General features: G+C 37.5%; 1 protein-coding gene across 1 annotated transcript; it reads left to right on the forward strand.

Annotated features, from left to right (window-relative positions):
- Positions 1 to 10,019: 10,019 nt before the first annotated feature.
- Positions 10,020 to 23,928, forward strand: mfsd2ab (major facilitator superfamily domain containing 2ab). The gene is made up of 14 exons (XM_043217893.1): positions 10,020 to 10,335; positions 12,536 to 12,661; positions 13,981 to 14,105; positions 17,390 to 17,516; positions 17,606 to 17,684; positions 17,762 to 17,931; positions 18,019 to 18,109; positions 19,400 to 19,518; positions 19,705 to 19,788; positions 21,010 to 21,093; positions 21,226 to 21,338; positions 21,425 to 21,568; positions 21,854 to 22,030; positions 22,214 to 23,928. Exons 1-14 carry the CDS (start codon positions 10,249 to 10,251, stop codon positions 22,263 to 22,265), a joined length of 1,578 nt encoding a protein of 525 aa, XP_043073828.1. The 5' UTR covers positions 10,020 to 10,248; the 3' UTR covers positions 22,266 to 23,928.
- The last annotated feature ends 578 nt before the right edge of the window (positions 23,929 to 24,506 follow it).

Below are 24,506 nucleotides of genomic sequence, written 5' to 3' on the forward strand. Positions count from 1 at the left end.
TTCAATAGAAAGTTTATTGAACATTTAAATTAAACAGTGCCATTAAAAATGAACTGGCCGAGTTGTATAGGTGTGTGTTTCTGTGCTTTGGTGTCTCTTATATGTGTATTTCCTTAAAGACCATTACGGATACGTGTTTAGATAAACCTATTGTCACCCTCCATTTCTGTCTTAATTAAAATTAAACTTTTTAATTGAAAAAGCATGTCAAAACATTGTTCATAAACCTTTTACTTGTTGTGAAGTTTACAAGAATATATATATATATATATATATATATATATATATATATATATATATATATATATATATATAGATTAATGAAATAAAAATATATATATTTAAAAATTCTGTCAAGTTTGTCAGCAAATTCTGTGGAATAACACGCACTGATGACAGTTTACGATAAAAGTTACACAGAAACGGATGCAAGGTATGACCTACTCACACAATCATTACTTTTCAGTAGTAATATGTGTCTACTGGACGTACTGGTTTCATGAGAAGGAAACAATGACAGTGTGGCACATGTACTGCACAGAAAGAAATGTACAGTACAGTGTAATCTTCCTGTGGAAACCGCCAGTGCTTGACTAACAGAGCGTTTGGGTGAAGCTGCTGGGAGGGAGGGGTTAGTCCAGATAGGGAGGATATTAGGCCATATGTGTAGGCTATGTCAGATGGATTATTCATCTTGTTTTTTCCACCTATTCATGTAAAAATAGCTAATTATTTTTAAATTATTGTTAAATCACAAGCTCGCATTTTCGCTTTTCCGTTCCCCACAGCGGTTTGTTAATGATGGACCCCAAGTGTGAAAATAACAACAGTTACATGCCAAACAAGTCAGCGTTCGGTGCCGTCCCCGACACCTTTAAACACTCTCAGGGTCAGGATGGAAAATTCATGACGGAGGCAGAGGGCTGCTATGAATGTCAATGGCATGTCCGAACACTGCAGAGTTAAAATAGACAGGAAGCTGTCAGTTGGACATTGAGTAATGTTCCCACTCAGCGTCATGAATCCTAATAGGGCTTTGATGAAGCTGCTTCTAAAACAGAGAGGGAACGACTGCCTTACCTTATGACACATGATACGGTATATGCACTTGTGAAACACTGCTGTTTGTACACAATTCAACCTACTGAGCTTTCTCATCAACATTTATAATAAAACATTATTCATAAAAACGTATATATATATATATAAACTAATATATATATATATATATATATATATATATATATATATATATATATATATATATATATATATATATATAAATTGCATATATATATAAATATAAATAGTTTTTATTAATTCATTATTAATTATTAATTCATTATTAATTATATATATATAAATTGCATATATATATATATATATATATATATATATATATATATATATATATATATATATATATATATATATAAATAGTTTTTTTATTAATTCATTATTAATTATTTTTTCCTTCACATTTCATATTCTGGGTTACAGCTGTCAGCACATCTGACAAAATATATAAATATTTATGCATTTATTTACGTATTTAATGATGTGTTTAACGATTTATATATTTTAAAAAATATAAAATTTTGAGTTTAATTTTCTCTCCATACCTTTGTGATATTGTATGTGTATCTTTGATATCACATGTTTCAGGTAATGCACTCTCTAAAAAGTTGGTTTAACTGTTTGACCCAGAATACTGGGTTGTTTATATGACCCAATATGTTATATGTTGCTGGGTTAAATATTACCTAAACACTGGGTTATTTATTGTCTTATTGCCTTGCCACATTCATATTGACCAATATTACCAATAATAAATACATAATGTTTATAAAAGGAATGTAAAATTATCTGTAATACAACACAAAAAAAATGCAATTGTAAATATCAATTTAATGTGCTTTCACGTTTATTTTTAAAGCAATTGAGTGCTGTCACACTTACACACACAATTAAAAGTTTTTGTACATCAGTGTGTAAGCAAGCATCAATATGATGTACTGCATGCTGGAGAAATTCTGCTCAGGGAGAAAAGCACCGCTTAGTGTAGTTATTATAAAGGACAAAAAACTTGAAGACTTGAAACAAAGATCAACAGAAAAAATATTTGACACAAAGATCAACAGCCTGAAGTAATGAGTTCATTTCAACGGCCCAAAGGTCTGGCATGTCGCTGTCTTGTCTCCTCAAGCACAAAATGTGCAGGAATGCATCGCTGGTCTCTGCTTGTTGCTCCCCTCCTGTTAATTACACTGCACTTAGTCTTGCAACAAAACAAATTAAGCGTATGTTATGGAAATCACATAAAATCATTTACAGTTGACGTCAATCCCCGTTTCAGAATCTGCAAAATGTTCATATAAATCATACAAAATGCATGCTGTTTTTTATTTAGCACTGACTTGAATAAGATATTTCACGTAAACGATGTAAACATGTAGTCCACAAGAGAAAATAATAGTTATTTATAACCGTTCAAAGGTTTAGATTTCCATGATAAAAGTTATAGATGTGTGTGTGTGTGTGTGTGTGTGCGCGGTCGACAGTGTGCATGTGTTTGAGCGTGAAAAGCTTTATATGTCCCTTAACGTCTCATGGAAATGTAACGAAATACCAGGGTAAGTTCAGTTACTGAGAAGTGTGTACTGTGGCTTTGTAATGTTTTGCAAAACCATTTCGTACTAACATTTATCTTATGTTTGTGACGAATCAGACGATAGGTCCATCATATATATATATATATATATATATATATATATATATATGTGTGTGTGTGTGTGTGTTACACACACTCACTAAAATAGAGGAAGAGTAAAGGACCCTAATACGCCATGATCTTAAGTCTAATTTATACTGCAGGTTAGACAACATGACATTTAGGTAACAAATAATATTACAGACCAGTAATGTCGTGGTTTAACCTCATGCGGTAAAACACAGCGTTTTAGCTAACTTATAGTTTAACTGAGTAAGTCACTAAACTAAGTTGTTAACGCCTTTTTAAATGATTATTTGCAGTCCAAGAAATATATCTCCTGCAGGCATATAAATTGCCCGTTCTGAATCTCTTGCTTTAATGTGATGTTTTTATCTGAACAAATACCGATGTGAGCGCAGTGCTCTATTCCACACGGAAAAGCTCTCTAAACCATGACGTGCTCCTCACCAACGTGGCCATGAGTTATTACAGTTCATGTCCACCTCAGACCGTCTGAGGTCATGCTATTTGACAGATTAAACAGAACCAGCATGGCCCAACATTTTGTATTTCTGCCCCAGAGCCACATAGACAGTTTTATCGGACTTTGAGACTATCAGCAGAGATTCTTTAATAGCGTGTGTACGTGGACTGTTAGACATCCAGTGGGTGTGTTTTTTTTTTTAATAATGTTTGCAGTTCACATCCAAGTGGAGGTTTCAAGTGTGCAAAATGTTGAAACTGAAAGGTAGTTTTAGCCTATAGGCGAGGGTCTCGGACAGGGGGCATGGGCTGGCGTGAGAAGAGTGCACCTGCAGAGAAAGAAATAGCATAGTAAAACTGCCAGAGAGAAATGCATAATTGTTATTCAAGAATACATAAGTCACGTCTTTGGACTCTTTTTGTCTTGCGCCATGTGCTCTGTGTGCTCTACCTTCGTTCGTGTTAATTGTGTCGTTGTCTTCACCTGTGTCTGGTTCATTTAGTGGTTTCCCGTTTGTATTCAAGTTCTAGTTTGATCCTGCGTAATCGTCGCTTCTCATCTTTAATATGCGTGTGGTTTTTGTCCTGCCTGCCTGTAAAGATATTGATTATAACGTTCTGAGAAGATTAAAGTGTTCCCATTTACCTTGCGTGCTCTCTTGCTAACCACACCGTGACAACATAAAATATGCTCTGCAACACTCTTCTTTGCTATGTGGTTGGTTATTGTTCTGAGTTATTATAAATCTTTGTCAGGTACACCGGTTGCAGGGTGTGATCTATTTGTGAAATGCACCTCCCAAGTCTGGACTTGACGTTTCTAGCAGAACAAATAAAGCGATTAAAACGTCTTTTATTTGTGTTTTCCGTTCGGTCTTGGGAACCACTGAACCTCTCTTTGTCTAAAGGCCGTACTAAACAGCCCTTTGCAGTTTTTCTCTGCCGCTGCGGTACATTTCTCACACCAGAATTAGATTTTTCAAAACTACCAGTTCAATCTTCACATCATCGAAAAAGCACTTTCTCATTTCTTTGAAAAGTTGCGTGTGCTTTGACGCATCCGTGCGAATGCCTCAGCTCCCACAACATTTAGGCACTAGTTCAAATCATAAGTCTTTACATGCAAATTGGTTGAACAAGTTCTCATAAAATGTCAAGCATTCTGTACATTTCCATTAGACTTTTTTTAGACAGGAAGACTGCACTGTAATTCCTACAGCGCTGCATGTAAAGAGCTTTTTCAAACTCCTGTTTTTACTTATACAATGAAAAAAAAAAATAGGGTAATGATTCACATCTATATTTTATAACTTGAGCCAACGAAAACTAAATAACTTGCACTAAACACTATTTTCTGTGTCTGTTATTTCAGAAAACCCGGCACAAATTGTATTTTCCTCGTTGAAGAAACTCCTTTAATTTAAATTCTAGTTTTGATCTAAACAACAGGATTTAATCAAAACAAAAATTCTCATTTAAGAAATGCATCACCAGTTTCACGAGTCGCTAGCGTTGACTTCATTTATGTCCCATGTCTTTTTTTTAGACCTTGAGTGTTTTGTTTAAAGTGATTGCTTTAGTTTAGCTCTTGTCATTGTAATACTGTTGTTTTCTCCAGCTCCTCGAACTCTGTTCGCAAAGCTCAGCAGTGTAAGAAAAAGTGCAGAGGACGTTGAAGGTCTTTTATTTAAAATAACTTTTATTTACCGCTCAGCAGTAACGAAGTACACCCAGTACTTTGGGTTCGGTGGAATCAGCTTCCTGCTCTCAAGCATTTCATACTGTTTTGCGTTCATATTCCTGCTAGACATGTAAACAAAGTTTCTTTTCACGTGTAAATTGCGGATAGCAATGAAAGTGATGTGGTGACAGTGTTATGTTGATGGGATTATCTACAATCCCTAGCATCTATTCATGTGCCCTTTTGGTCAGCAGATGGTTCTTGATGGCCTATTGTCGATCCCGCTCTAAAGGTGATGAAGTAACACTCCTGTGATCGTATTTGCATATTATTTTTCTCTATGATAAATAAGTTCTTTGTATTGAAAGGAGACTAGTTTTCTTGGAATGAGAATCCGGTCGAGGCAGACTACAATTCTTACAGTAGTTATGCTAAAAAAAAACGCCCAAAGACAACAGGATCAGTTGGTTTTGGCTGGTTTGTCGTGTGATGGCCTGGTACACTGATCTCATACGGAGTCAAAATATATTATTGTGAACTGATTCGTATGTTATTGATGAAAGTGATGATAACGAGATGCATAATCAAAAATCAGCATATGAATCTCAACAGTGGTGACAATAAATAAGAAGATTCAAAAAGCACCAATCAAAATTCATCCATGGTTGCATCAGTTATGCATCTTCTCTAAGTATTTTACTTAGATCTTATTCTTTGCTTTTTGCTATTTGCTTTGTAACTTTTATAGCGTTGCAACTAAGTGACCAACTAAAGTAAATACTAGTCACTAAAATGTTAACTCTCAAATGGAATATATATATATATATATATATATATATATATATATATATATATATATATATATATATATATATATGTGTGTGTGTGTGTGTGTGTTTGTGTGGGTCAAAAAACCTCTGTTAATTCTCATTGGGAGCTTCTGTATGACAAATAAAGTCAAACTTTGGTTTGTTTCCCAAAAAAATCATCATTAGCCAGCTATGGTCACAAGTTCGGTTGAACTCTGTTGGTCATGACAGAAAGTACCGTAGTTGCTTTTGGGAAACACATCCCTGCTTAGTATTTCAAAAATGTAATTTCGGCTGATTTCATCTGAGGCTGTAACTGGAAGTCAGTTGTATTCATTGTTAATAATTTGGTAAAATAAAAAAGGTTTTTTTTGTTAAATCAATATCTTTTTGTTTACATAAAAATAGAATTTAATTTAAATGACTTTCTTTAACAAGAAAAATATAATTTGTGTCAGGTTGGATGTGCCTGGTTCATTGCTAGTTTTTTTTTCATAGTTTTTTTTATTTCAAGTGATAAAATATAGATGTGAATCATTAACCTGAATGCTTTTATGAAATTAAAATATTTTTTCAGTGTGTGTGCAAAGAGGGTGTTTTATTCAGTCATTTTTTTTTCTTCCTTAAGATTTCTTATATTTTAGATAAAATAGCCTCCCTTTGTCAAGAACACAGCTCTGTACATCTTGGCATTGTGTCAAGCAGCTTCGTGAGCTAACAGTCTGGGAGGTGACTTGTGTGCCTTATTAGCTTCTTTCTTCCAGTCAATTTCAAATAAAATTAATATTAAAAAATAATGAAAATACATACATGTGTCAAAGACGAAAAAAAACATTAAATGTAATACTCTACTATTGAATTAATTGCAAATCATTTTTTTTTTACAATGTAAAATGATTTAAACCAAATTTTGACATTTTAAATAGAATTTTCTCTTGATGCATACAGCTTGACTTCTTTGACCCACATACATACATACATACAAAATATAGTTTTTAAGCAGCAGTGAGTGTATAGTTCACCCAAAATGAAAATGACTCCATGATTTACTGATCCTCAAGCCGTTGTAAGTTTTTGGTTACACTTAATTTTAAGGTGTCCTTGTTACTGTAATTATACATTTAAATACTTATTAGCTACATTAATTAATTATATGTACTTACTATACAGTTAGGGTTAGGAGAAATTATTGTTATTATGTGCATAACTTGATACCAAGGATATCTTTAAAATAAATAAATACAGTCTGGGTTATGCATATTACAAACATCCTGGATTTTACACATTTTATAATGGCATGATTTTAAAACTTTATGTAATTTATGTCTTTTTTTTAAAAATAAGATTAGCTTATTCTCATTGGAGCTTATTCTACGTCTGCGTCCTCCATCATACACTCTTTTGTGAGAGTGCGTATGAAAATCTGCGGAGGATGGAGATATGGTTTATAAAGTTTTTAATATGTATATTTTCGTACAAAGCCACATTGATCCACTTTCGTAAGTCTTTGTTCACCCAACAGAGCCACGCAAAGCCCTTTTCCGGGTGAATTTATGCAGTTTATTAGACTTCATGTACTACCATTATAAAGCTTGGATAAACCACAACATTGTTTTTAACATGAATCCATTTTTATTTGTCAAGAAAAAGAAAGCCATGTCTATCTATTGTTTGATGGTCAGTAAATCGTAGCGGACATTTTCATTTCTGGTTGAACTGCCCCTTTAAGCCTTTCACTCCAGTCACTACCAAACTCAAATAAATAAATGCATATTAGTGCTGTCAAACTTTTAAATCGCATGTTTTTGCTCACATATGTGTACGGTGCATATATCTATATCTATATATATATATATATCTATATATATATCTATATATATCTATATATCTTTATATATAAGTATATACAGTACACATATATTCTGTACATAAACGAATGCAGAATCTGTGAAGCGGTAGCAAGCCTTCAGTTTAAAAGGTCGAACAGTCAGGTGCGTCCAGAATTTTGACCGGTATATCACATCCCGTTTTAATTAAAAATAGCCTACATTCATACGCTGTGCACCAGATAAACAGAACTGACAAGGGTACAGAAGGTGCCTGTGCTTCAGAGCTGTTGCAGTAATGGGAACAATTCTCACATACTCTACACACACACACACATAAACCCCACTCGCTCGTGACTTTCCATAACACCTGTGGCTATGCATAGAGCAGCACAGCGCTCAGGATTTCAGCGCCATTACACACCCGCATCTTACATGCGTTTGACAACACACTCGTGTGAGCCGATTAAAACAAAGAAAGCTAGAGAGTGTTTGTTCATGAATGACCCCCCCTAACAAAAAAACCGTGGGATAATGGTCACAGCAAGGTCACTGCTCCTCCGACTCCTCGAACGTTCGACATGATTACAACAGTAGGCTACAAAAGGCCATTGTGGCTCGATGCTGGAACAGAAAGTGAAGGAGAAGGAGCGAGTCGAGGCCAGAGATTCTGCTCACGCCGTCCATGTGAAAGAAATAGGGTCCCCATGTAATCAGGTGCAGGAGAGCAGTAAAACTTCAAGGCTCCATATGTGAAATACCAATAACTAATCCGTGCCATGTTGGCATTCGTTCCATGTGGTTGTGCAAACAAGAGCGAAATGATCTCTGGACAGACTGAAAATTTTGTCATTTTGTCCCAGACAAGTAAATAAGAGTCAGGACTGTATCTTTCAGCCAAATGGCAAACCGACACGCCTCCATTACATTTTAAAGGGAATATTAACAAATTGTTGCACTTTTTCACAATTCCATTTGTTAACGTTAGTGAACGGTCCGAGGGTTACAGTAGGTTGGAAGATGTATATGTATGAAGAGGCGTGGCTTTGGAGAGTGATTTGCAGAAAGGGTGGGATCTTATGCTTTCAAAGCTAGCTTGCTATTGCTAGCCTCCCTCGCTTTGCCCGCCTGTCCTTTAACGTAGCGTAGCACATTTGAAGGCAACAAGAGTGACTTGTTTTGGCTTCTTTTGTTTATTTGTCCAGCAGTTCACAGATCTGTGGAAAGCTCTGTGCAACACGACACGATACGACATGAATCACGAGATGATTGTCTCATCAAACATCTCGTGAACTATTGCTAACGCTTCTTCTCTTTTCCGTTTTAGTTTCTGCCACCCACTGGACACCCGTCACCCTGCGAAAAATGTATGCATACGCTGAAAATGCAAGAAACAATTAAGAACAATTGAATGGATGAAACAAATTATAGGGGCCTATATATATAAACAAATTGATTTATATATATATATATATATATCTCTCTCTCTCTCTCTCTCTCTCTCTCTCTCTATATATATATATATATATATATATATATATATATATATATATATATATATATTCTACATTTCTCTACACACAAGAACTTAGGAACATATTTTTTTTTCAAATGCTGTATTTTAAATAAAAAAAACCTTTTTAATTGATCTTAGCTAATGTTAATTTCAACATTATTCAAATCAAAAGCTGTTTCCGTTAAGATCTTATAAAGATTCATTTACTAATTCATTTATTTAATGGATGAGAGCATTAACTGACAATGAAACAATGTTTAAAGATGTTTTTTTTTTTTTGTAGTTAAATTTACCAATAAATAAAGTTTTTGAACAATATATACATTTTGAAATGTTTAGTATGAATCTAAAACGTTACAACAGTTACAAATAAAGTGTTAAAAATACATTTCTACAGGCTATTTATATACAAACCGCCCCTTTACGCTGAAGAAAGCCTTTAAAAATCCGCTTGGTAGGTCAAAATAACCCAAAACATATTACACACACATGACACATTAATGTCAGTTTCTAAACTTAACATTAACAGTAATACACTACTGCATTGCCCAACGACCACTGATGCCTTCCCACACACACGCCTGAGGCTGACTCTTATCTTATCTTCTGTTGACACACATTGATTAGTGCGTGAACCTGAATTCTGTGCACACTGTGTATATTATTTTGGTGGACGCCCCTCAGTATGTGTGTGAGTAAACAGTAACGTTACAGTCTCCACGTGGCTCCTGCACGACCCCTATATGACACCTATTTCTCCGAGCCTGCTGCTGAGCGGAAAGCGCCTTTCAGGGCCTTAGACAGACGATACGCATACGTGAGCATGATGCAGTGGTCTAGCAAGCCTTTCCGATGCACTTCCATCCATTAGAGCCAGCGCGTCCGGTCCAGAGCCCTGCGTCAGCGCGTTGACGTCATGCCTGTTCCAGCCCCGCCCCTAAAATAGCGTGAAAAATCATACGAGCTCGAAGAAGGCGGGGTTTGTATCAGAATGAATGACTCCTTGGAAGGGGTGGAGTATCCAAGCCTTCAATTACTACTACAGCCGGCTGAGATAGGGAGCGGTAGAAACACAGGTTGATTCCAAAGAAAACACACAGTGCTGTTGTCATTGTTTTATCGAGCCGGTTCACCCCCCCTCTCTGTTATTTCACATCTTTTGACAACTGGATTCGTAGGTAACGCGTAAACGACTTTAAACGTACATCTTGAGGAACGCTATGGCAAGGGGTGAGGGCGCAGAGCAGTACTCCAATACCAGCCTCCTTCAAAAACCCAGCCCAGATGGAATCAAACTGGCAGCAAAGGTAAGAAGCTGGGAAAAACTCACGCTATACGTTTATCGGGGGCGTGCGCGCTTCGCGTTGCCCGATTGAACGAGCGCGTACGAGCGGCGAGAGCTGGTCTACGTGTCGTTTTCGTCCGGTTTAATTGAGCGCGCGCGCGCGCCCGCCTCTCGCGACGCGTGGAAGGTTACGCGCGACGCGAACCGATATCGGACCGGTTGCACGCGACGTCTCCCGCTGTTCGTTGAGCGCAACGCCAGAGTTGCGGTTTTGGACAAGTGTGACCGCTCGCTTCGCGTGCGCGGGAGCCCGGTGTCGGGGTCTGAACCGGAGCCGTCTGACTGTTTTATTACCAGACACGGGGTTTCATGTATGGGCGTGTGCATACAGCCAGTGCTCACGTTTTTCGTCGTTGAACTAAACGAAAGTATTTTAAATTAAATAAGGCGATATGCGAGATTTAGTGAAAGGAAAATGTTTGCGTGTGATTTTCCCCAAAACCTAGTATTTCAAATAACTAATATAGTGATATACTAATATAATTAAATATAGTGAAACCTACTAAACGAGCATAAAACATTTCAGTTAAATGATTTTATTTTTAGATGGATTTTTTTTAAATAATAATAAACATGACAACAATATAAATAAAATATGGAAAGCCCTGGCTCTGTTCAGTATGCGCATAAACCGACCAAACTTTCCAGTGGTTTGTAAATTATTTTAGATAAAATATGCACGTTTCCTCCCACTTTACTACTTAAGAGTGCGCATTGGTTTTCAGTAATGGCGTGGTCTGTTGTTAGTTCGTCCTTTTACATTTAAAATGTGTGGCAATTATTCTAACAACCACCCAGCGATTTTAGACTCCTGACATCTGGGTGTGTACCACAAAGCACAAATTAATTGATCCCCATCTGATCCGAGTCTAGATTCCACATGCCACATCATCAGAGCAGATAATCCATGCCACCTTAAATATAAACACAGTCATTTGATTTTATGAGGTTGATATCATGTGATATGGCTTTATTGCTGTAAAACGTGATACACATTTATTGCTGAGGCAGATAAACTTGTCATAGATTTTGCATCCCTAAAGTTTCCTGGTAGCCCTAGAAAACGCCATCCTCTAAACTGAGACCGGCTGGAGACTTAAGTTTCTCCTGACCGTTTCAAAGACGAATGGAAATCTGGCGTTTGAGGATACCATCACAATTCCTAGAAACGACCCACTGTCAAATGTCCTGCTCGACGGCGGCGTTTCACTGTTTAGTGTCATTACAAAAACCATTGAGCGTGTTCCTGTACTTGTGGTCGACGTCCGTATTTACTCCAAAACTGTGTATTTGAAATACAGGCGAAGTCAGTATGTGGTTCAGAATCCGTGAAAGCCTCACTCATACAACATGCCAACAATTCCTCTATTAACAGTCCTTCATGAAGCAGCTGCCAAAGAATTGTTCTCTGTTTCTGATATAATAGCTCTGTTGCACTGTATATCCCTGCCAGTTGGACGCTTCCATACAGTACTGTCTGTTACATAGCGTTGGAGTGTTGTCCAAGTGTCCTTTAACATGAGCAGGTGGCACCGAGGGAACACTATGAGCGTTTAAGCCAAAGGTAGTTACTTAATATCTTCACATTGCAACTTTATTTTTGGAAGATGCTTGTGGCACGCACTTGAGTAATGTATAAAGTCACCAAACTTACTGAAAATCACACCCACTCTCGAAAAAGTGAGAAAAGGAGTATCAAGCTCATGCGTGACCCTCCCCGTGCCTCTCAAAACGTGCTGATCTGTTGTGAGATGATGTACAGATGTTCGTCACAGAAGAATGCTGCCTGTCTCATCGGATTGTGTTGAGTTGGATTTCTTGCCTGAGGGCTTCCTGACCCAAATATCAGAAGCTACCCAGCTTTTGAGGAATGAGGTTACGTTTGGATTAGAACCCAACAGCAAGTCAAGCAGAAATGCATAGTGTTAGCATAATTAAAACCAGCGTTGGCTTGCTTTGAATGGAAACGTAAATCCTAGCTAGTCAACAACTTAATCCAAATTATAAGTGCGTCTAGCCACAGTGTGCTACAATTAGGTTAGTTTGAGTCCCAACTGAGTCATCGTGAACTCTGTATGACCTATATATTTCATCTATGTTCTTAATTGCTTGGCGTGTCTTTCATGAAAATCTCAAACCATATCTTTTTTCTTTTCGAATAGCGTGAATCAAGTGGTCGGTTGTCGATATGCAGCAAGTTGTGTTACGCCGTTGGGGGAGCACCGTACCAGATTACAGGATGCGCAATCGGCTTCTTCCTTCAGATCTACCTGCTGGACGTTGCTTTGGTGAGTGACACCATGTGATCATTTTTTACTAATAGCTTGTTAATCGTATGGAACGACCAACCGATTCATCATATCATTGATGAGTTGATTCATTTTGATGTAAATTAACTGATTAACTTTTTTATTGCAGTTTCCACGAAAGCTGCACATTGCACATCATAAAACTAACTCGGAAAGACACGAAAGCAGTATAAACACAAAATATCACAACACAAAATTTTATGATTTCACCTGTATCCAACAATTACAATCGCATGTTGTCATATTTTCTCTGAAGTATTAAAAAAACAAATAATAATAAACTATAAACTAATGTTAGGGACCGAATGCGCAGTGCTAAGATTTAAAGATGATGAAATAATTTTGCATTTTAGTAATATCGTTGCTTTGGCTGCATTCGTCAAGCCAACCTCATGAAAAATGGATATAAAGCGCAAACGGCTAATGTAATAATTATTTGGTTGAAATAATTTGGACCTTTGCAAAGAACCTTTTTTCTACTAAGCCTGTTTTTTTTCGTCCGGTGAAATCTTGCCCTATTTTAAATTCACGGAAAGTGCCTCATAAGAGAAGATCAGATTGACTTGTAGAATGTAGAATCTGATGGCGATCCTCAGGGGGCAGCGAGTTTCTTTATTCCCCTGATCTCATAGTCGAAGGCGACAAGTACAGTCACAAAGGGGGAATTGTACCGGAAAATGAATAGCTTTGCAAAGGCCTTTCATGCCATTAACTTTTGGGGAGCTACTGTAGTCTTGGCAGGCTGATTGGCCAGATTAAAGCGTCTGAATAGGATTGTTCTAATAGCCTTCAGTGTTTATCATGTAACCACTGACTACAGAAGACAGGTTCCCAGCGTGACTTCTTCTAATGTGTTTAATCCCATAATTAACAGTTATTCCTACAATACACAATGCCAGCATGAAGCACTCAATCTGTGCAGAGTCCTCCAGCAGTTTTACAAGTGTGTTGTACTGGATGTAAAACCGTTTCAACCGAGTAACTCCATTTGCCTGTCATGTGGTTTATGATCTCATGCATCTCAAGGTCACTGGGCAGGCCTCGTGTGCTCCTCTTGATGTCTGTAAGTTGTTGTGTACATGCTGCCTAGCCCTCCAAATGGTTATAAATATTTGTAGATTTATCGTGAGAAGTCATATCTGCAACTGATATGTAGTGGTGCATATCTTTTTCGGGTTGGTATTATATCTGTTAGTTATCGTTTAGGACTTTCTAACGCTGAATAAAAGTTATTGTAAAACTCTTAAAAAGGGATGTGTGATGATGACATGCTGGTCTTTCTCTTTTCTTCTTCACAGTTAGACCCATTTTATGCCTCAATCATCTTGTTCGTGGGTCGAGCATGGGATGCCATTACAGACCCTACGGTGGGCTTTCTAGTCAGCCGGAGTCCCTGGACCAGATTCGGGCGAATGATGCCCTGGTAAGTCTTTCTACACTGTTCACTGGTTCAGGTCCTTGATGTTCAGATCAAACTTTCACATCAAACGAGACTCAGAACCGTCTTGTTAAACGAGCGTGTTGCCTGCAGTGACTGTCTGTTACTACTGTTTGTTAGTTTTACAGTTCAACCCTCCTCTAACTCTGAGGCCTCCTCCATTGAGTTTAAAATACGTCCCTAATGAATCTCTCTGCTCCGCCACTTGCTTTGTCTTCTGACCCATTTTTGAAATGTCAGGAGTTGTTGTCGTAAAGCGAGAGAGCCAAGTGTATCTGGCGACGTTTCTAAGTCAGAGGACACTTTTGCGCTAAATGAATCCCCCTGAGGTCTGGTGGGGGGTTGAGGGGCGTGATGGGCGGGGGGCTTTGACTTCAGTCAATTTGCATTTTCAGCCAGCCGATCTGATTTCATTCTACATCACACGCATGACTAAACTGCTTGCCATTGAGCAACAAATTGTAAGCAATTCAAATGGTTCCCTTTCTTAACGTGTATTGCAGAATATGCTTAAGAAACCAACATTTGGTCAAAAACTAGAGTTAAAATTGAGCTCGAAAATTTAGCTATTACTTCTATCAAAAACAAAATCACGATATTTAGACCATATGCCCTGAATGTTGGTAACTTTTGTTGTGAAAATTGCTAATCTCATAGAAAGTCTTATTTATACTGTTTCATTTGACTTGAGGTTGGCAACCAATTTTTTTTTATGCACATCCTTTGATGAACAGCTTTTTCCCACAACTTTGCAACTAGTGACCTTCAACCCTGTGCTCACGCATGAATTAATTTATAGTTATAGTGATGTCTGTTTGTGGCAAATTAAGCAAAGTTTAGCATTTGTTAGCTGCTGTTCGTAATCTCGGAAAAGAGGCGGTCAGGGAAACATCAAAAGCACCGTGCGAGATTTACTTTCTCATTTTATTTTCCAAATGATTGTCGGTTTTGAAGAGCGCTGCGGTGGTTACGCTCCAAGTCTTCAGAAGTAGGCGGTCACTCATTGTATGAATGATTGGAAAACCACTCCGAGGAAGTGATGGGAATGGGGGGTTGGGGGTTGAGGAATGTGCGTCTGCTTTTTAACCGGACTCAGGACATGTAAAGGAATCCGGTAGGAAGCTGGTGAGAAAGTTCTGCCCTAATGAGCTCATTTCAGTGACATTGATGGTTGCTCTCAGGGTGGTGTGATTACAAGATCCCCAGTGACGCTAGATTTGTGCTGAAATGTCACTCGGGAGTACACCAGACAGGTTTGTCGGGGAAGTTATGGGTATATGTGGGGGAGCGAGGGGACTTTTTTCTTCTCCCCTAACTATCCCTGCGGAGGGTCATATGGACCGCAAGCCTGTATAATTAAATTTTCTCTATCCTTGATCACATGAATTATTAATAGTCACGAGCATGTGAGTTAAGCAGTCGTAATCCTGAAAGGGAATTCAATTGAAGTGGTATATGAAATGATATCAGCTGTGGAACTGTAAAGAAAATGTCAATATTTGAACGTGTGATTGTATCCCATAAACCGCAAATGATTTTCAAGGTACCATAAACCAGAACGGCTAAGAGCGTCTCTTCTGCTCCTTTATCCATGGGGGATTTTCTCTCTAAGTGACTCCTGTTGTGTGGACTGAATTATCTGAGGTGTAATTCTTCAAATGGAATAAATAACACATTTGTCTCGTGCTGTCGGTCTCCGAAGGAAGACATTCCTTTTTTTGTGCTGCATGCCTTGGGGGTTGGGAGGTTTATTCGAAATGTGGCCACTCTTGAGTGGTCCAACCCACAACACACCACCTCCATCGTCCAATCAGAGTGAGAGGGAGGCAGACCAACGCAGCTTCAAGTCTAAAGGCAGCATACTAGGGTTACTTTAGTTCAAATCTACCTAGCCTTACTGGTAGAGTCTAGATTGTTACTATTTTGAACTGTTAACTAGTCACATGTTTTTGATACATGTTACACTAGTCAGATATTTTTATGATACATGAGTTTATGCACACTAGAAATATTTTTTAAAAATAAAATCATGTTTAACATATATATTTATATATATTTATATATATATATATATATATATTATATATTTTTATATATAAATAAATATATGTTATATATATATATATTCTCTCATAACTTTTTTTTATGGATTAATGATATTATAATAGCATTGTGTTCTCGTAGAATGTAATATAGGTCAAAGCGGTTTTTGCTTTTAGTTCAAAAGATATTCCTGTCAGTAATTTCAAATGCACTTTGATATCCAGCAAACCCAGTTCTACTTTAATGTCCTATTAGGTTTGTGTAGACAAATATTAATTTGTTCAGTCCAGGCAAAGTTCAATATACAATCTAAATAACGCCAGAGTGAACTTTTTATAATATTCAGATTGTTTATTTTAATTATTTGTTTAACTGTTTTGTTTTAATTTTATAAAAAGGCTAAAGAGGTTTTTGAACAAAATATATGATAATAATAGTATACTAAAGGTCAGTGAAACTTCTGCCCTTATTTAAAAAAAAAAAGAAAAAATAAATTCTCTCTAATATCATTCTGCACACAATTTTGCATTAAATTCTCTTGAATAACATCAGGGCAGTACCTTTTTTTTAAATGGAAATGTAGCCCAGACCGGTTCATGCGAAACCTGCTTTCTGGGGAATAGTTTTAATGACAATAAGTACTGCTGTCTTAATGATAGATGAAAGCATTATGGAGTTAACCAAAATATTTGAGATACAAACAGAAGGGGAGAGGGGCGTGAGTCTAATGGCCGAATACAAATATTCACATTCTGCATGATTCAGTGAAATTCTGTGGGGTCCTTTAGATAGAAAAATGAGGTTTTCCCACAAAACCCTTTTTTTGTTTTTTGGAAATAATGCAAGATTTTACTACTTGGGATGACCAGAAAAACAAAACACCATTCAGTTGTATGACGTGTAATGCGTCTAAAATAGTACTTCCTTGTACAGATATAGCAGAATAAGAGCCAACAATGTATTTCCACTTTAGGATCCTGTTGGCCGCATGGGTTACTGAACAAAGACAGGAAGTTGCCAATTAATTCTTTCATCACTCAAAGGTGCAGGGGAACAAAATGACACGCTGCTTGACAAGGTTCAGTGACAGCTAGTAAACCTCATCTGTATGCATCTGATCCCAAACCTGTTTTTCATCATGGGGAAGCCGAACACCAATCTAGTTATACTTGATTTTCTTAACCTTTTGTACAATTCTTCTAATCGTATGTGTCTTTTGCTTGCAGGATAGTACTGTCTACCCCACTTGCCATGCTATGCTATTTCCTCATTTGGTACGTGCCATCTGTTGACCAACAAGGCAAGGTTGTTTGGTACCTGATCTTCTACTGCTCCTTCCAAACACTACAGACAGTGAGTAACCATCTTTATATGGCCATAAATTGTAGCCTGTTCTAGATAATTTCCTTCTTAACATTATGGCTTCTTGTTTTTCCTCAAAGTGCTTCCACGTACCGTATTCCGCACTTACTATGTTTATCAGCACTGAGCAGAAAGAGAGGGATTCAGCCACAGCCTACCGTGAGTTTTGAAACATTCACAGCTGGATACAGCCACTGTTTTCGGTTGCACAGCTAACCGCTAATCTTTTCTCTAAGGAATGACTGTTGAGGTTTTGGGCACGCTCATTGGCACTGCTGTTCAAGGTCAGATTGTGGGAATGGCTAACGCTCCTTGTATCAGCACCGGCGAGGTCCTGAACTCTACAGATCTGCAGTTGGCTCCCGAGGTCAACATCACTGAGCCTCATGTTTCATTGGATCATCTGGTGCGGATTTTTTTCCTTTTAAGTTTGACTAAATTAAGATTCTTGCTGTATTGGTTTTAAATGCCTGGTATCATGTGGTTCCCACAGAGAAATGCTTACATGATCGCATCTGGGGTCATCTGCTCCATTTATTTCATCTGCGCCATTGTCTTATTCTTTGGCGTGAAAGAACAAAAAGGTACGTGCTGCTACTACTACTACAAAGATGCATTATTACAAATAAAACTTTACTGTAATTAAAAAAAATGGTGATTGGTGTAAGATTTTACAAATGTTTTTTTTTTTCTTTAAAGAAAGTAGTTATTATTCTCACATAGGCTGCATTTATTTTGCCAGAAATAAAAAAAGGATAATATTGTGAAAAATCTATTTAAAATAACAGAATTTGAATATATTTTACATTATTTATTCCTGCGACGCAATGTTTAATCTTTTACCGTCATTACTCCAATCTCCAGGGTTAGATATGGGTAGATATGACTTTTGATCAATTGCATGCATCCAGATAGAATAAAAGTACAGATTGAACTTAATAACTTGTGATTGGTAGTACAGCTTCTTTCTTAAGACCTTCATAATTAATATCATAATTTAAGACTTAAAATGTTAGGCTTTCACGCTGTTATCTATGAGGTCTTGTAAATATTACCAGCATATTAAACGACTAATCTTTTCTAGACATAAACATTTATGAATGCTGGAAATGTATAAAAATTTTAATGACTCATGCTGCACAACACAGTCTATTTATTTCCAATCACCTCTAAAATATCCCTACTACTGAAACGGACTGTAAACATCAAATCGTAGTTTTTGGCTGTGATGTAGCTAAAGCCTATTGGCAGACTTAAAACAGGGAAATGGTCTGTTCAGCGGGTCTCGACCATATTTTCAGTTTCAGTGAGAAATGTGTGAATCCAATGAAGTTGCTTGCAGATGTATCCTGGTTTTTCCCCACTGCTCGGGTTTCTTTGAGTCAGTAGTTGGCCCACAAGCAGCGCTCAGCTGGTCGCAGGGAAATACCAGTGAATAAGCTTAGCAGGGTGATTAGCTTTCACAGCACATATAGGGCTGTCTAAATGGGGTGCGTGGTAAAGAGGGTTATTATTGCTGTTCTCTAGAGTAGTTTATTTTAAACTAAAATGCAGAGGAATGAAAATCAAGCACAGTCCTGGCTCGCATAATCACACCACATTTGAGGATTTATCACGCTCCGCACTTACAAATGAAAGCATATGAGCAATTAAACGGCGTATTTTGTGGTGGATTCCTTGTCATGCACTGCTGTGACTCATTTTGCCAGCTTATCAAAATGCATACGGTTGTGTGCACCAGTTTTCTTTATTTAGATTTAGACACCTAAGTATTGGTAAATCCTCAATGCTGTGTTATTCATTGAAGTTAATGTATTTATGATATTTGCCATTTGTTTCCATCGTCTCATCTCGTCTCTCTCTTCTTTCGACAGAGACCTGCAGGGTTAGGACTGAGCCCATGTCGTTCTTCCAGGGCATTCGTATGGTGATGGGTCACGGTCCGTATGCCAAGCTGGTCATGGGCTTCCTCTTCACCTCTCTGGCTTTTATGGTGAGTTCTTGTGAACGTTATACATTCGTTTCTTGTTGAGCTGTGGTCACCACCAGCCGTTTGGGTTGTTTAAGCTGTGACCGCTCCTGGACGGGCGCTGTTGCCTTTGGCGGTCGCTTTATTTGTTAGGTTTTGCTAATGTATCTTTACCGTGTATCTTATTATTTCTGTAAACATTTCTTGCAGTTTCTGGAGGGAAATTTTGCACTGTTCTGTAGCTACACCCTTGGCTTCAGAAACGACTTCCAAAACATCCTTCTCGTCATTATGGTAAGCAAACTAAATCTGTCTTCCGTTTTAAATTGCGAATGTGCTTTAATGGGCTTTTTGAATGCTAATGTCGCTGTATGTTCTGTAAAGATAGGTGGGGTGTTATTATGGAGTGAATGACAGTGACGTGTGACAGACAAATGCACAAAAGAAGAGCGCTTGTATTACATAACACATTTGCATAACGTATAAAGTACATTTTTTGATGACCATCTGAATACGCTAGTGTTTCCAGTAATGTATTAAATCTTATCCAGTCCACAACGTACTGCTTAAGCCATAAAAATGCTGCAGTTAGTGCAGCAAAGTTGTCAGTAACCAGAGTATCGACGATTAGTTTATATTTCAAGGAAGAAAAAAAATCTAGTTGCAAAGAACAAGAATGTCTTGTTCATGTGCTTTTGTCCAGTGTTCAAAACCCAGTTTCCTTTAAGAATCCATGTTCTATAAGAGAGTATTATTATAGTCATGTAAAACCCAATATGCTGACTTTTTTTGTTTTTATACTACAATAACCGTCCTTCAGGGAGCTGAATGCATGAATAGAACGTTTTCGTGCATTGTCCTAGTTATGAGTATTGTTGTCAGAAAGGTGTGTCAGGGCTTGAATACACTACACCAGAATATACTTTTCAAGGCTTTAAGAAGCAGTCATACTGACGGGAACCTGTGTGAACACATAGATCAGTGGTTCCCAACCGGTGTGCCGCGGCACTAAGGGGTGCCGTGAGATCTTTTGAGGGTGCCGCCAAAATTTCAACAAAATTTTTTTATTAAGGCAGAATCAGTGTAAACAGTATTCTCATATCATCTAGGACTAGGTATAAGGTGTTGTTGCATGCAAACTCTCGAAATGAAACAAATAAATAAATAATAATAAAAAAAGCTACAGAGATTTTAAATATCTATTTCTTAAACGGGAACTTTTGAAAGGCTTTCCAAGGGTGCCTCAAACAAGAAAAGGTTGGGAACCACTGGCCTAGATGGATGAATTCATTGCCAAAAACCTAATCTTAACTAATCTCTTGTTTGCAAACGTTATTAATCATGAAAACCATCTCGCAGTGCATTTACTGTATCCCAAACCTGTATCTCTATCAACATCAACAGTAATCAAAATTTCATATTTAAAAAATTACCATCTTGTGGTGCGACCAACATATAAGCACTCTTTCAGTAGCCGTCTTTGGGCCAATTCTATTTTCTCTTTTTCTATTTCAGCTCTCCGCCACACTTGCCATCCCATTTTGGCAATGGTTCCTCACGAAATTTGGCAAGAAGACTGCTGTGTATATTGGGACTACAGTAAGTTTTGGCAGCAGCATATAAATCTTCATTTAATTACACTAACCGACCAACAGCGGCTGCTTCTGATCTGTCATCTACTGGAATCGATGTTTTGGTTCCTGTTACTGATGGCTTATATTCTCTATGCAGTCTGTTGTGCCTTTCCTGGTTTCCGTCGTCTTTGTGCCCAGCAATCTAATTGTGACGTACATCGTGTCTTTCGCTGCTGGAGTCAGCGTTGCAGCAGCCTTTCTCCTGCCATGGTAAGTACCTGAGCATCGTACAAACGTGTGTGCACTTCCAGATTCAGTACGCTTTATTCACGGAGTGTGTCTTCCTGTACGTTTAGGTCCATGCTTCCTGACGTCGTGGATGATTTTAAAGTCCAAAATCCTGAATCTCAGGGCCACGAAGCCATCTTCTACTCCTTCTACGTGTTTTTCACCAAGTTTGCATCTGGAGTTTCTTTGGGAGTCTCAACTCTTAGCCTCGAGTAAGTTTCACAGCCATGCATATGAAATGCTGGCTTTTAAATTGGATTATGGTCTGCATGATCCTCTAAGCCCGGCTTTTTTTGTTGTACTGTATGAGAATCAGTCTGGCCTCCTGACATTTAGATGTAATGCGATTAGCGTCAGTTTTATGGGCCTTTTGAGTTTGGAGACATGACCGTATAGGTTAGTGTTTTTAGTGTGAGATTCAGTGATCAGTCACGAGGTTGGATTTATCTGGATGAACATGAATAAAATATTAATCTCTCGTTTCTCCTCTTTGAAAGTTTTGCAGGCTATGTGACGAGAGGTTGCACACAACCCGCCGAGGTGGATTTAACATTGAAGATCCTGGTGTCTGCTGCTCCGATCATCTTGATCATCATCGGGCTGCTAATATTCATTTCGTATCCAATCAACGAGGAAAAACGACAAGGCAACCGCAAACTACTTAATGAACAACGGTAAAGCCAACTATTGAAGTCTTTCAGTCACATGTTTTTCTTAAAGACGTTAATCCCGCTCAACATTCTCAATATATAAATTAACATGGTACTTTTAAACCTCTAAAGCTGATTAAATGGCATTCTTTAAATTATTTTGCCTAACTTTGTCCTGTGTCTTTTTTTTTTTTTTGTTCTTTCCAGAGAAAATGAGGTCGACTCAGAAACGGACTCCACTGAGCTCAATGTGGTTTAATCGCAGCAGAACACTACATAGAACGTCGTGCCAATTACGCCGGACCAACAGAGCCAAAACAAACCCGAGTGGATGCTTTGAAGCAACCGCGCTGCCTTGTGGCTCAAAACTTCTACCAGTATCACCCCTACACGACCGCAAATCTTGAAACGTAACCTTTGCCAGCTCAAGTTCAAAGTGCCTCGCCGTTTCCAGTTGCAAGTGCTTATGGACGCTAGAAACGTTTCCCTGCGTTGCACGAGGCTCGTGCGTCGCCAGTATTTGTGCTGCTCGCTGGTTTAGGATCTCAAAGCGGTGTCCAAAAAAAAAAAAGCCAGCTTTTGATAAGCACACATCTAAACTGCACTAGAAAATGATCTGAGGTGGGACAGTAAGAAGAAACTTGAAACATGTAAAAAAAGGTTTTTAGGTGCTAAAACCAAAAATGCATTTCAATCGTGATTGAAAGGTACATTTTGGGAGGAATATCTGTGAAACTGTACACAACCAAGTAATGTTTGTATGTAATTTAATATTTATAAGTTCTTTTGTGCATCTAACTGGATAAGCAGACTTGAACAGTTGAAACCTGAGTGGGGTTTGATTTTTATCTAACTTAATTATTGTGCACAGAAGGTTATTGTTTATTTCTTGTATTACTTTCCTTCACATAGCCCTTCTATTATGTTCCTTTTCCATCCGTGTCCGCTCTCTTGGGGCAAACGGAGCTCTTCTAGAGGGATGCGCCGAGGGATAAACTTACAAATTTACTCCCTCAATGCCTGCATAATATATCCTTCAGATCAGGATCTTGCTCGATTACATTCTGCGTGGGTCCACGAAAGGAGCTGCTGACAACTGAGGCTACGAGCTAGCAGGATGTCATCAGACTATGTGGGGTTAAAGTGTACGATCAGTTGCTCATGTTGTGAGGTGAACAAGATTATTTATTACTTTTGCTTTAGATCATATGTTGATTTGACTATGTCTCCCATCTTCCTTAATTTATCTCGTTTAAGGGCCTTAGTCACATGAAATAAGGGCAATTAGAGCTGTCACTGCTGTATTATGTCTAATGTGCCATTAATTCCTATGGAAAAGCCAATCAGTGTGTTTACAGGTGACACTGCTGTTTGTCTAGGTGTTAATCAGATTTCTGGTCTTTTTGTGTCAATGACTGTACAGTAGTTGTCTCAAAAGTGCTTTTATTATTGTATAGTTCTCTGCCTGTGACTTGTCAAAGATCTGAATGCCAAGTGTTTCTCTACCATCTGTAAGTGCTGTGAAATATGTACATAGACCATCTGAAAAGTGTCATATTTCATTTTTCTAATTGGGGGAAAATGGAATGCCTTGTAAATAATAGTTGTGTAAATGTTTGGTTTTATTTTATACATATGTACATACGATGCGCATTGAAGTCTCATCAGTGCATGTTTGGATTTAAGACTTTTTTTTTTTTTTTTTTTATGCATTTGTGACTCTTTTCTCCCCTCTGTTGTCATTAACACCGATTTTATTCTGATATCAAACATTACAGTTATTGTATATAACAGATGTGCCGATGTTTGTACATAAATGTGATATTTTTGAATGCCATTGTTGTACGTGTAAATGTGTGCAGTTATTTAAAAAGAAACGGCGTTACAAAAATGTTTGTTAATAAATACTAATTAATATTTAAGGATCTTTGTTTGCTTTTTTCCCTTCTGCACACTTAGCCTCTTGTATAATAAAATCTCAAAATATAAAAAAAATTCTACATCTATCTATATTTATCAGTATTGGTCTTTAAAAGGCCCTACCTATTACTATTCGAAGTGTTAGTCCATATGGCCCATTTTCTTTCTAAGTTATTCACTCATTTTTCTTACAGTGTAGGAGCGCCTCCTGGAGGAGACCTATAACAGCTCAGCGGGTCGACTTTGTTCACTCGATTACTCTTCCTACTGTTGAATAGCTGGACAATCGATTATTCAGAGCTGATGCAACACCCGTCTCAAAGCATCATTTCAAAAGCAAAATATTTTAAAATTAGCTTAATAATACACATTTAATTATATAAATCTAACATATTTCAGCGATATTTCAAAACATTTTTGTAAACTCGTGTACATGTATTTATTAAACTAACTTTCATTTAGTCAGGGACTTTTAAAGCATTTCAAAGCATTTCATTTCCACATAATTTCAAAGGAAAATATTTTAAAATTAGCTTAATAATACACATTTAATTATATAAATCTAACATATTTCAGCGAT

Source organism: Puntigrus tetrazona, chromosome 19 (assembly GCF_018831695.1).
Source record: "Puntigrus tetrazona isolate hp1 chromosome 19, ASM1883169v1, whole genome shotgun sequence".
NCBI classification, from domain to species: Eukaryota; Metazoa; Chordata; class Actinopteri; order Cypriniformes; family Cyprinidae; genus Puntigrus; species Puntigrus tetrazona.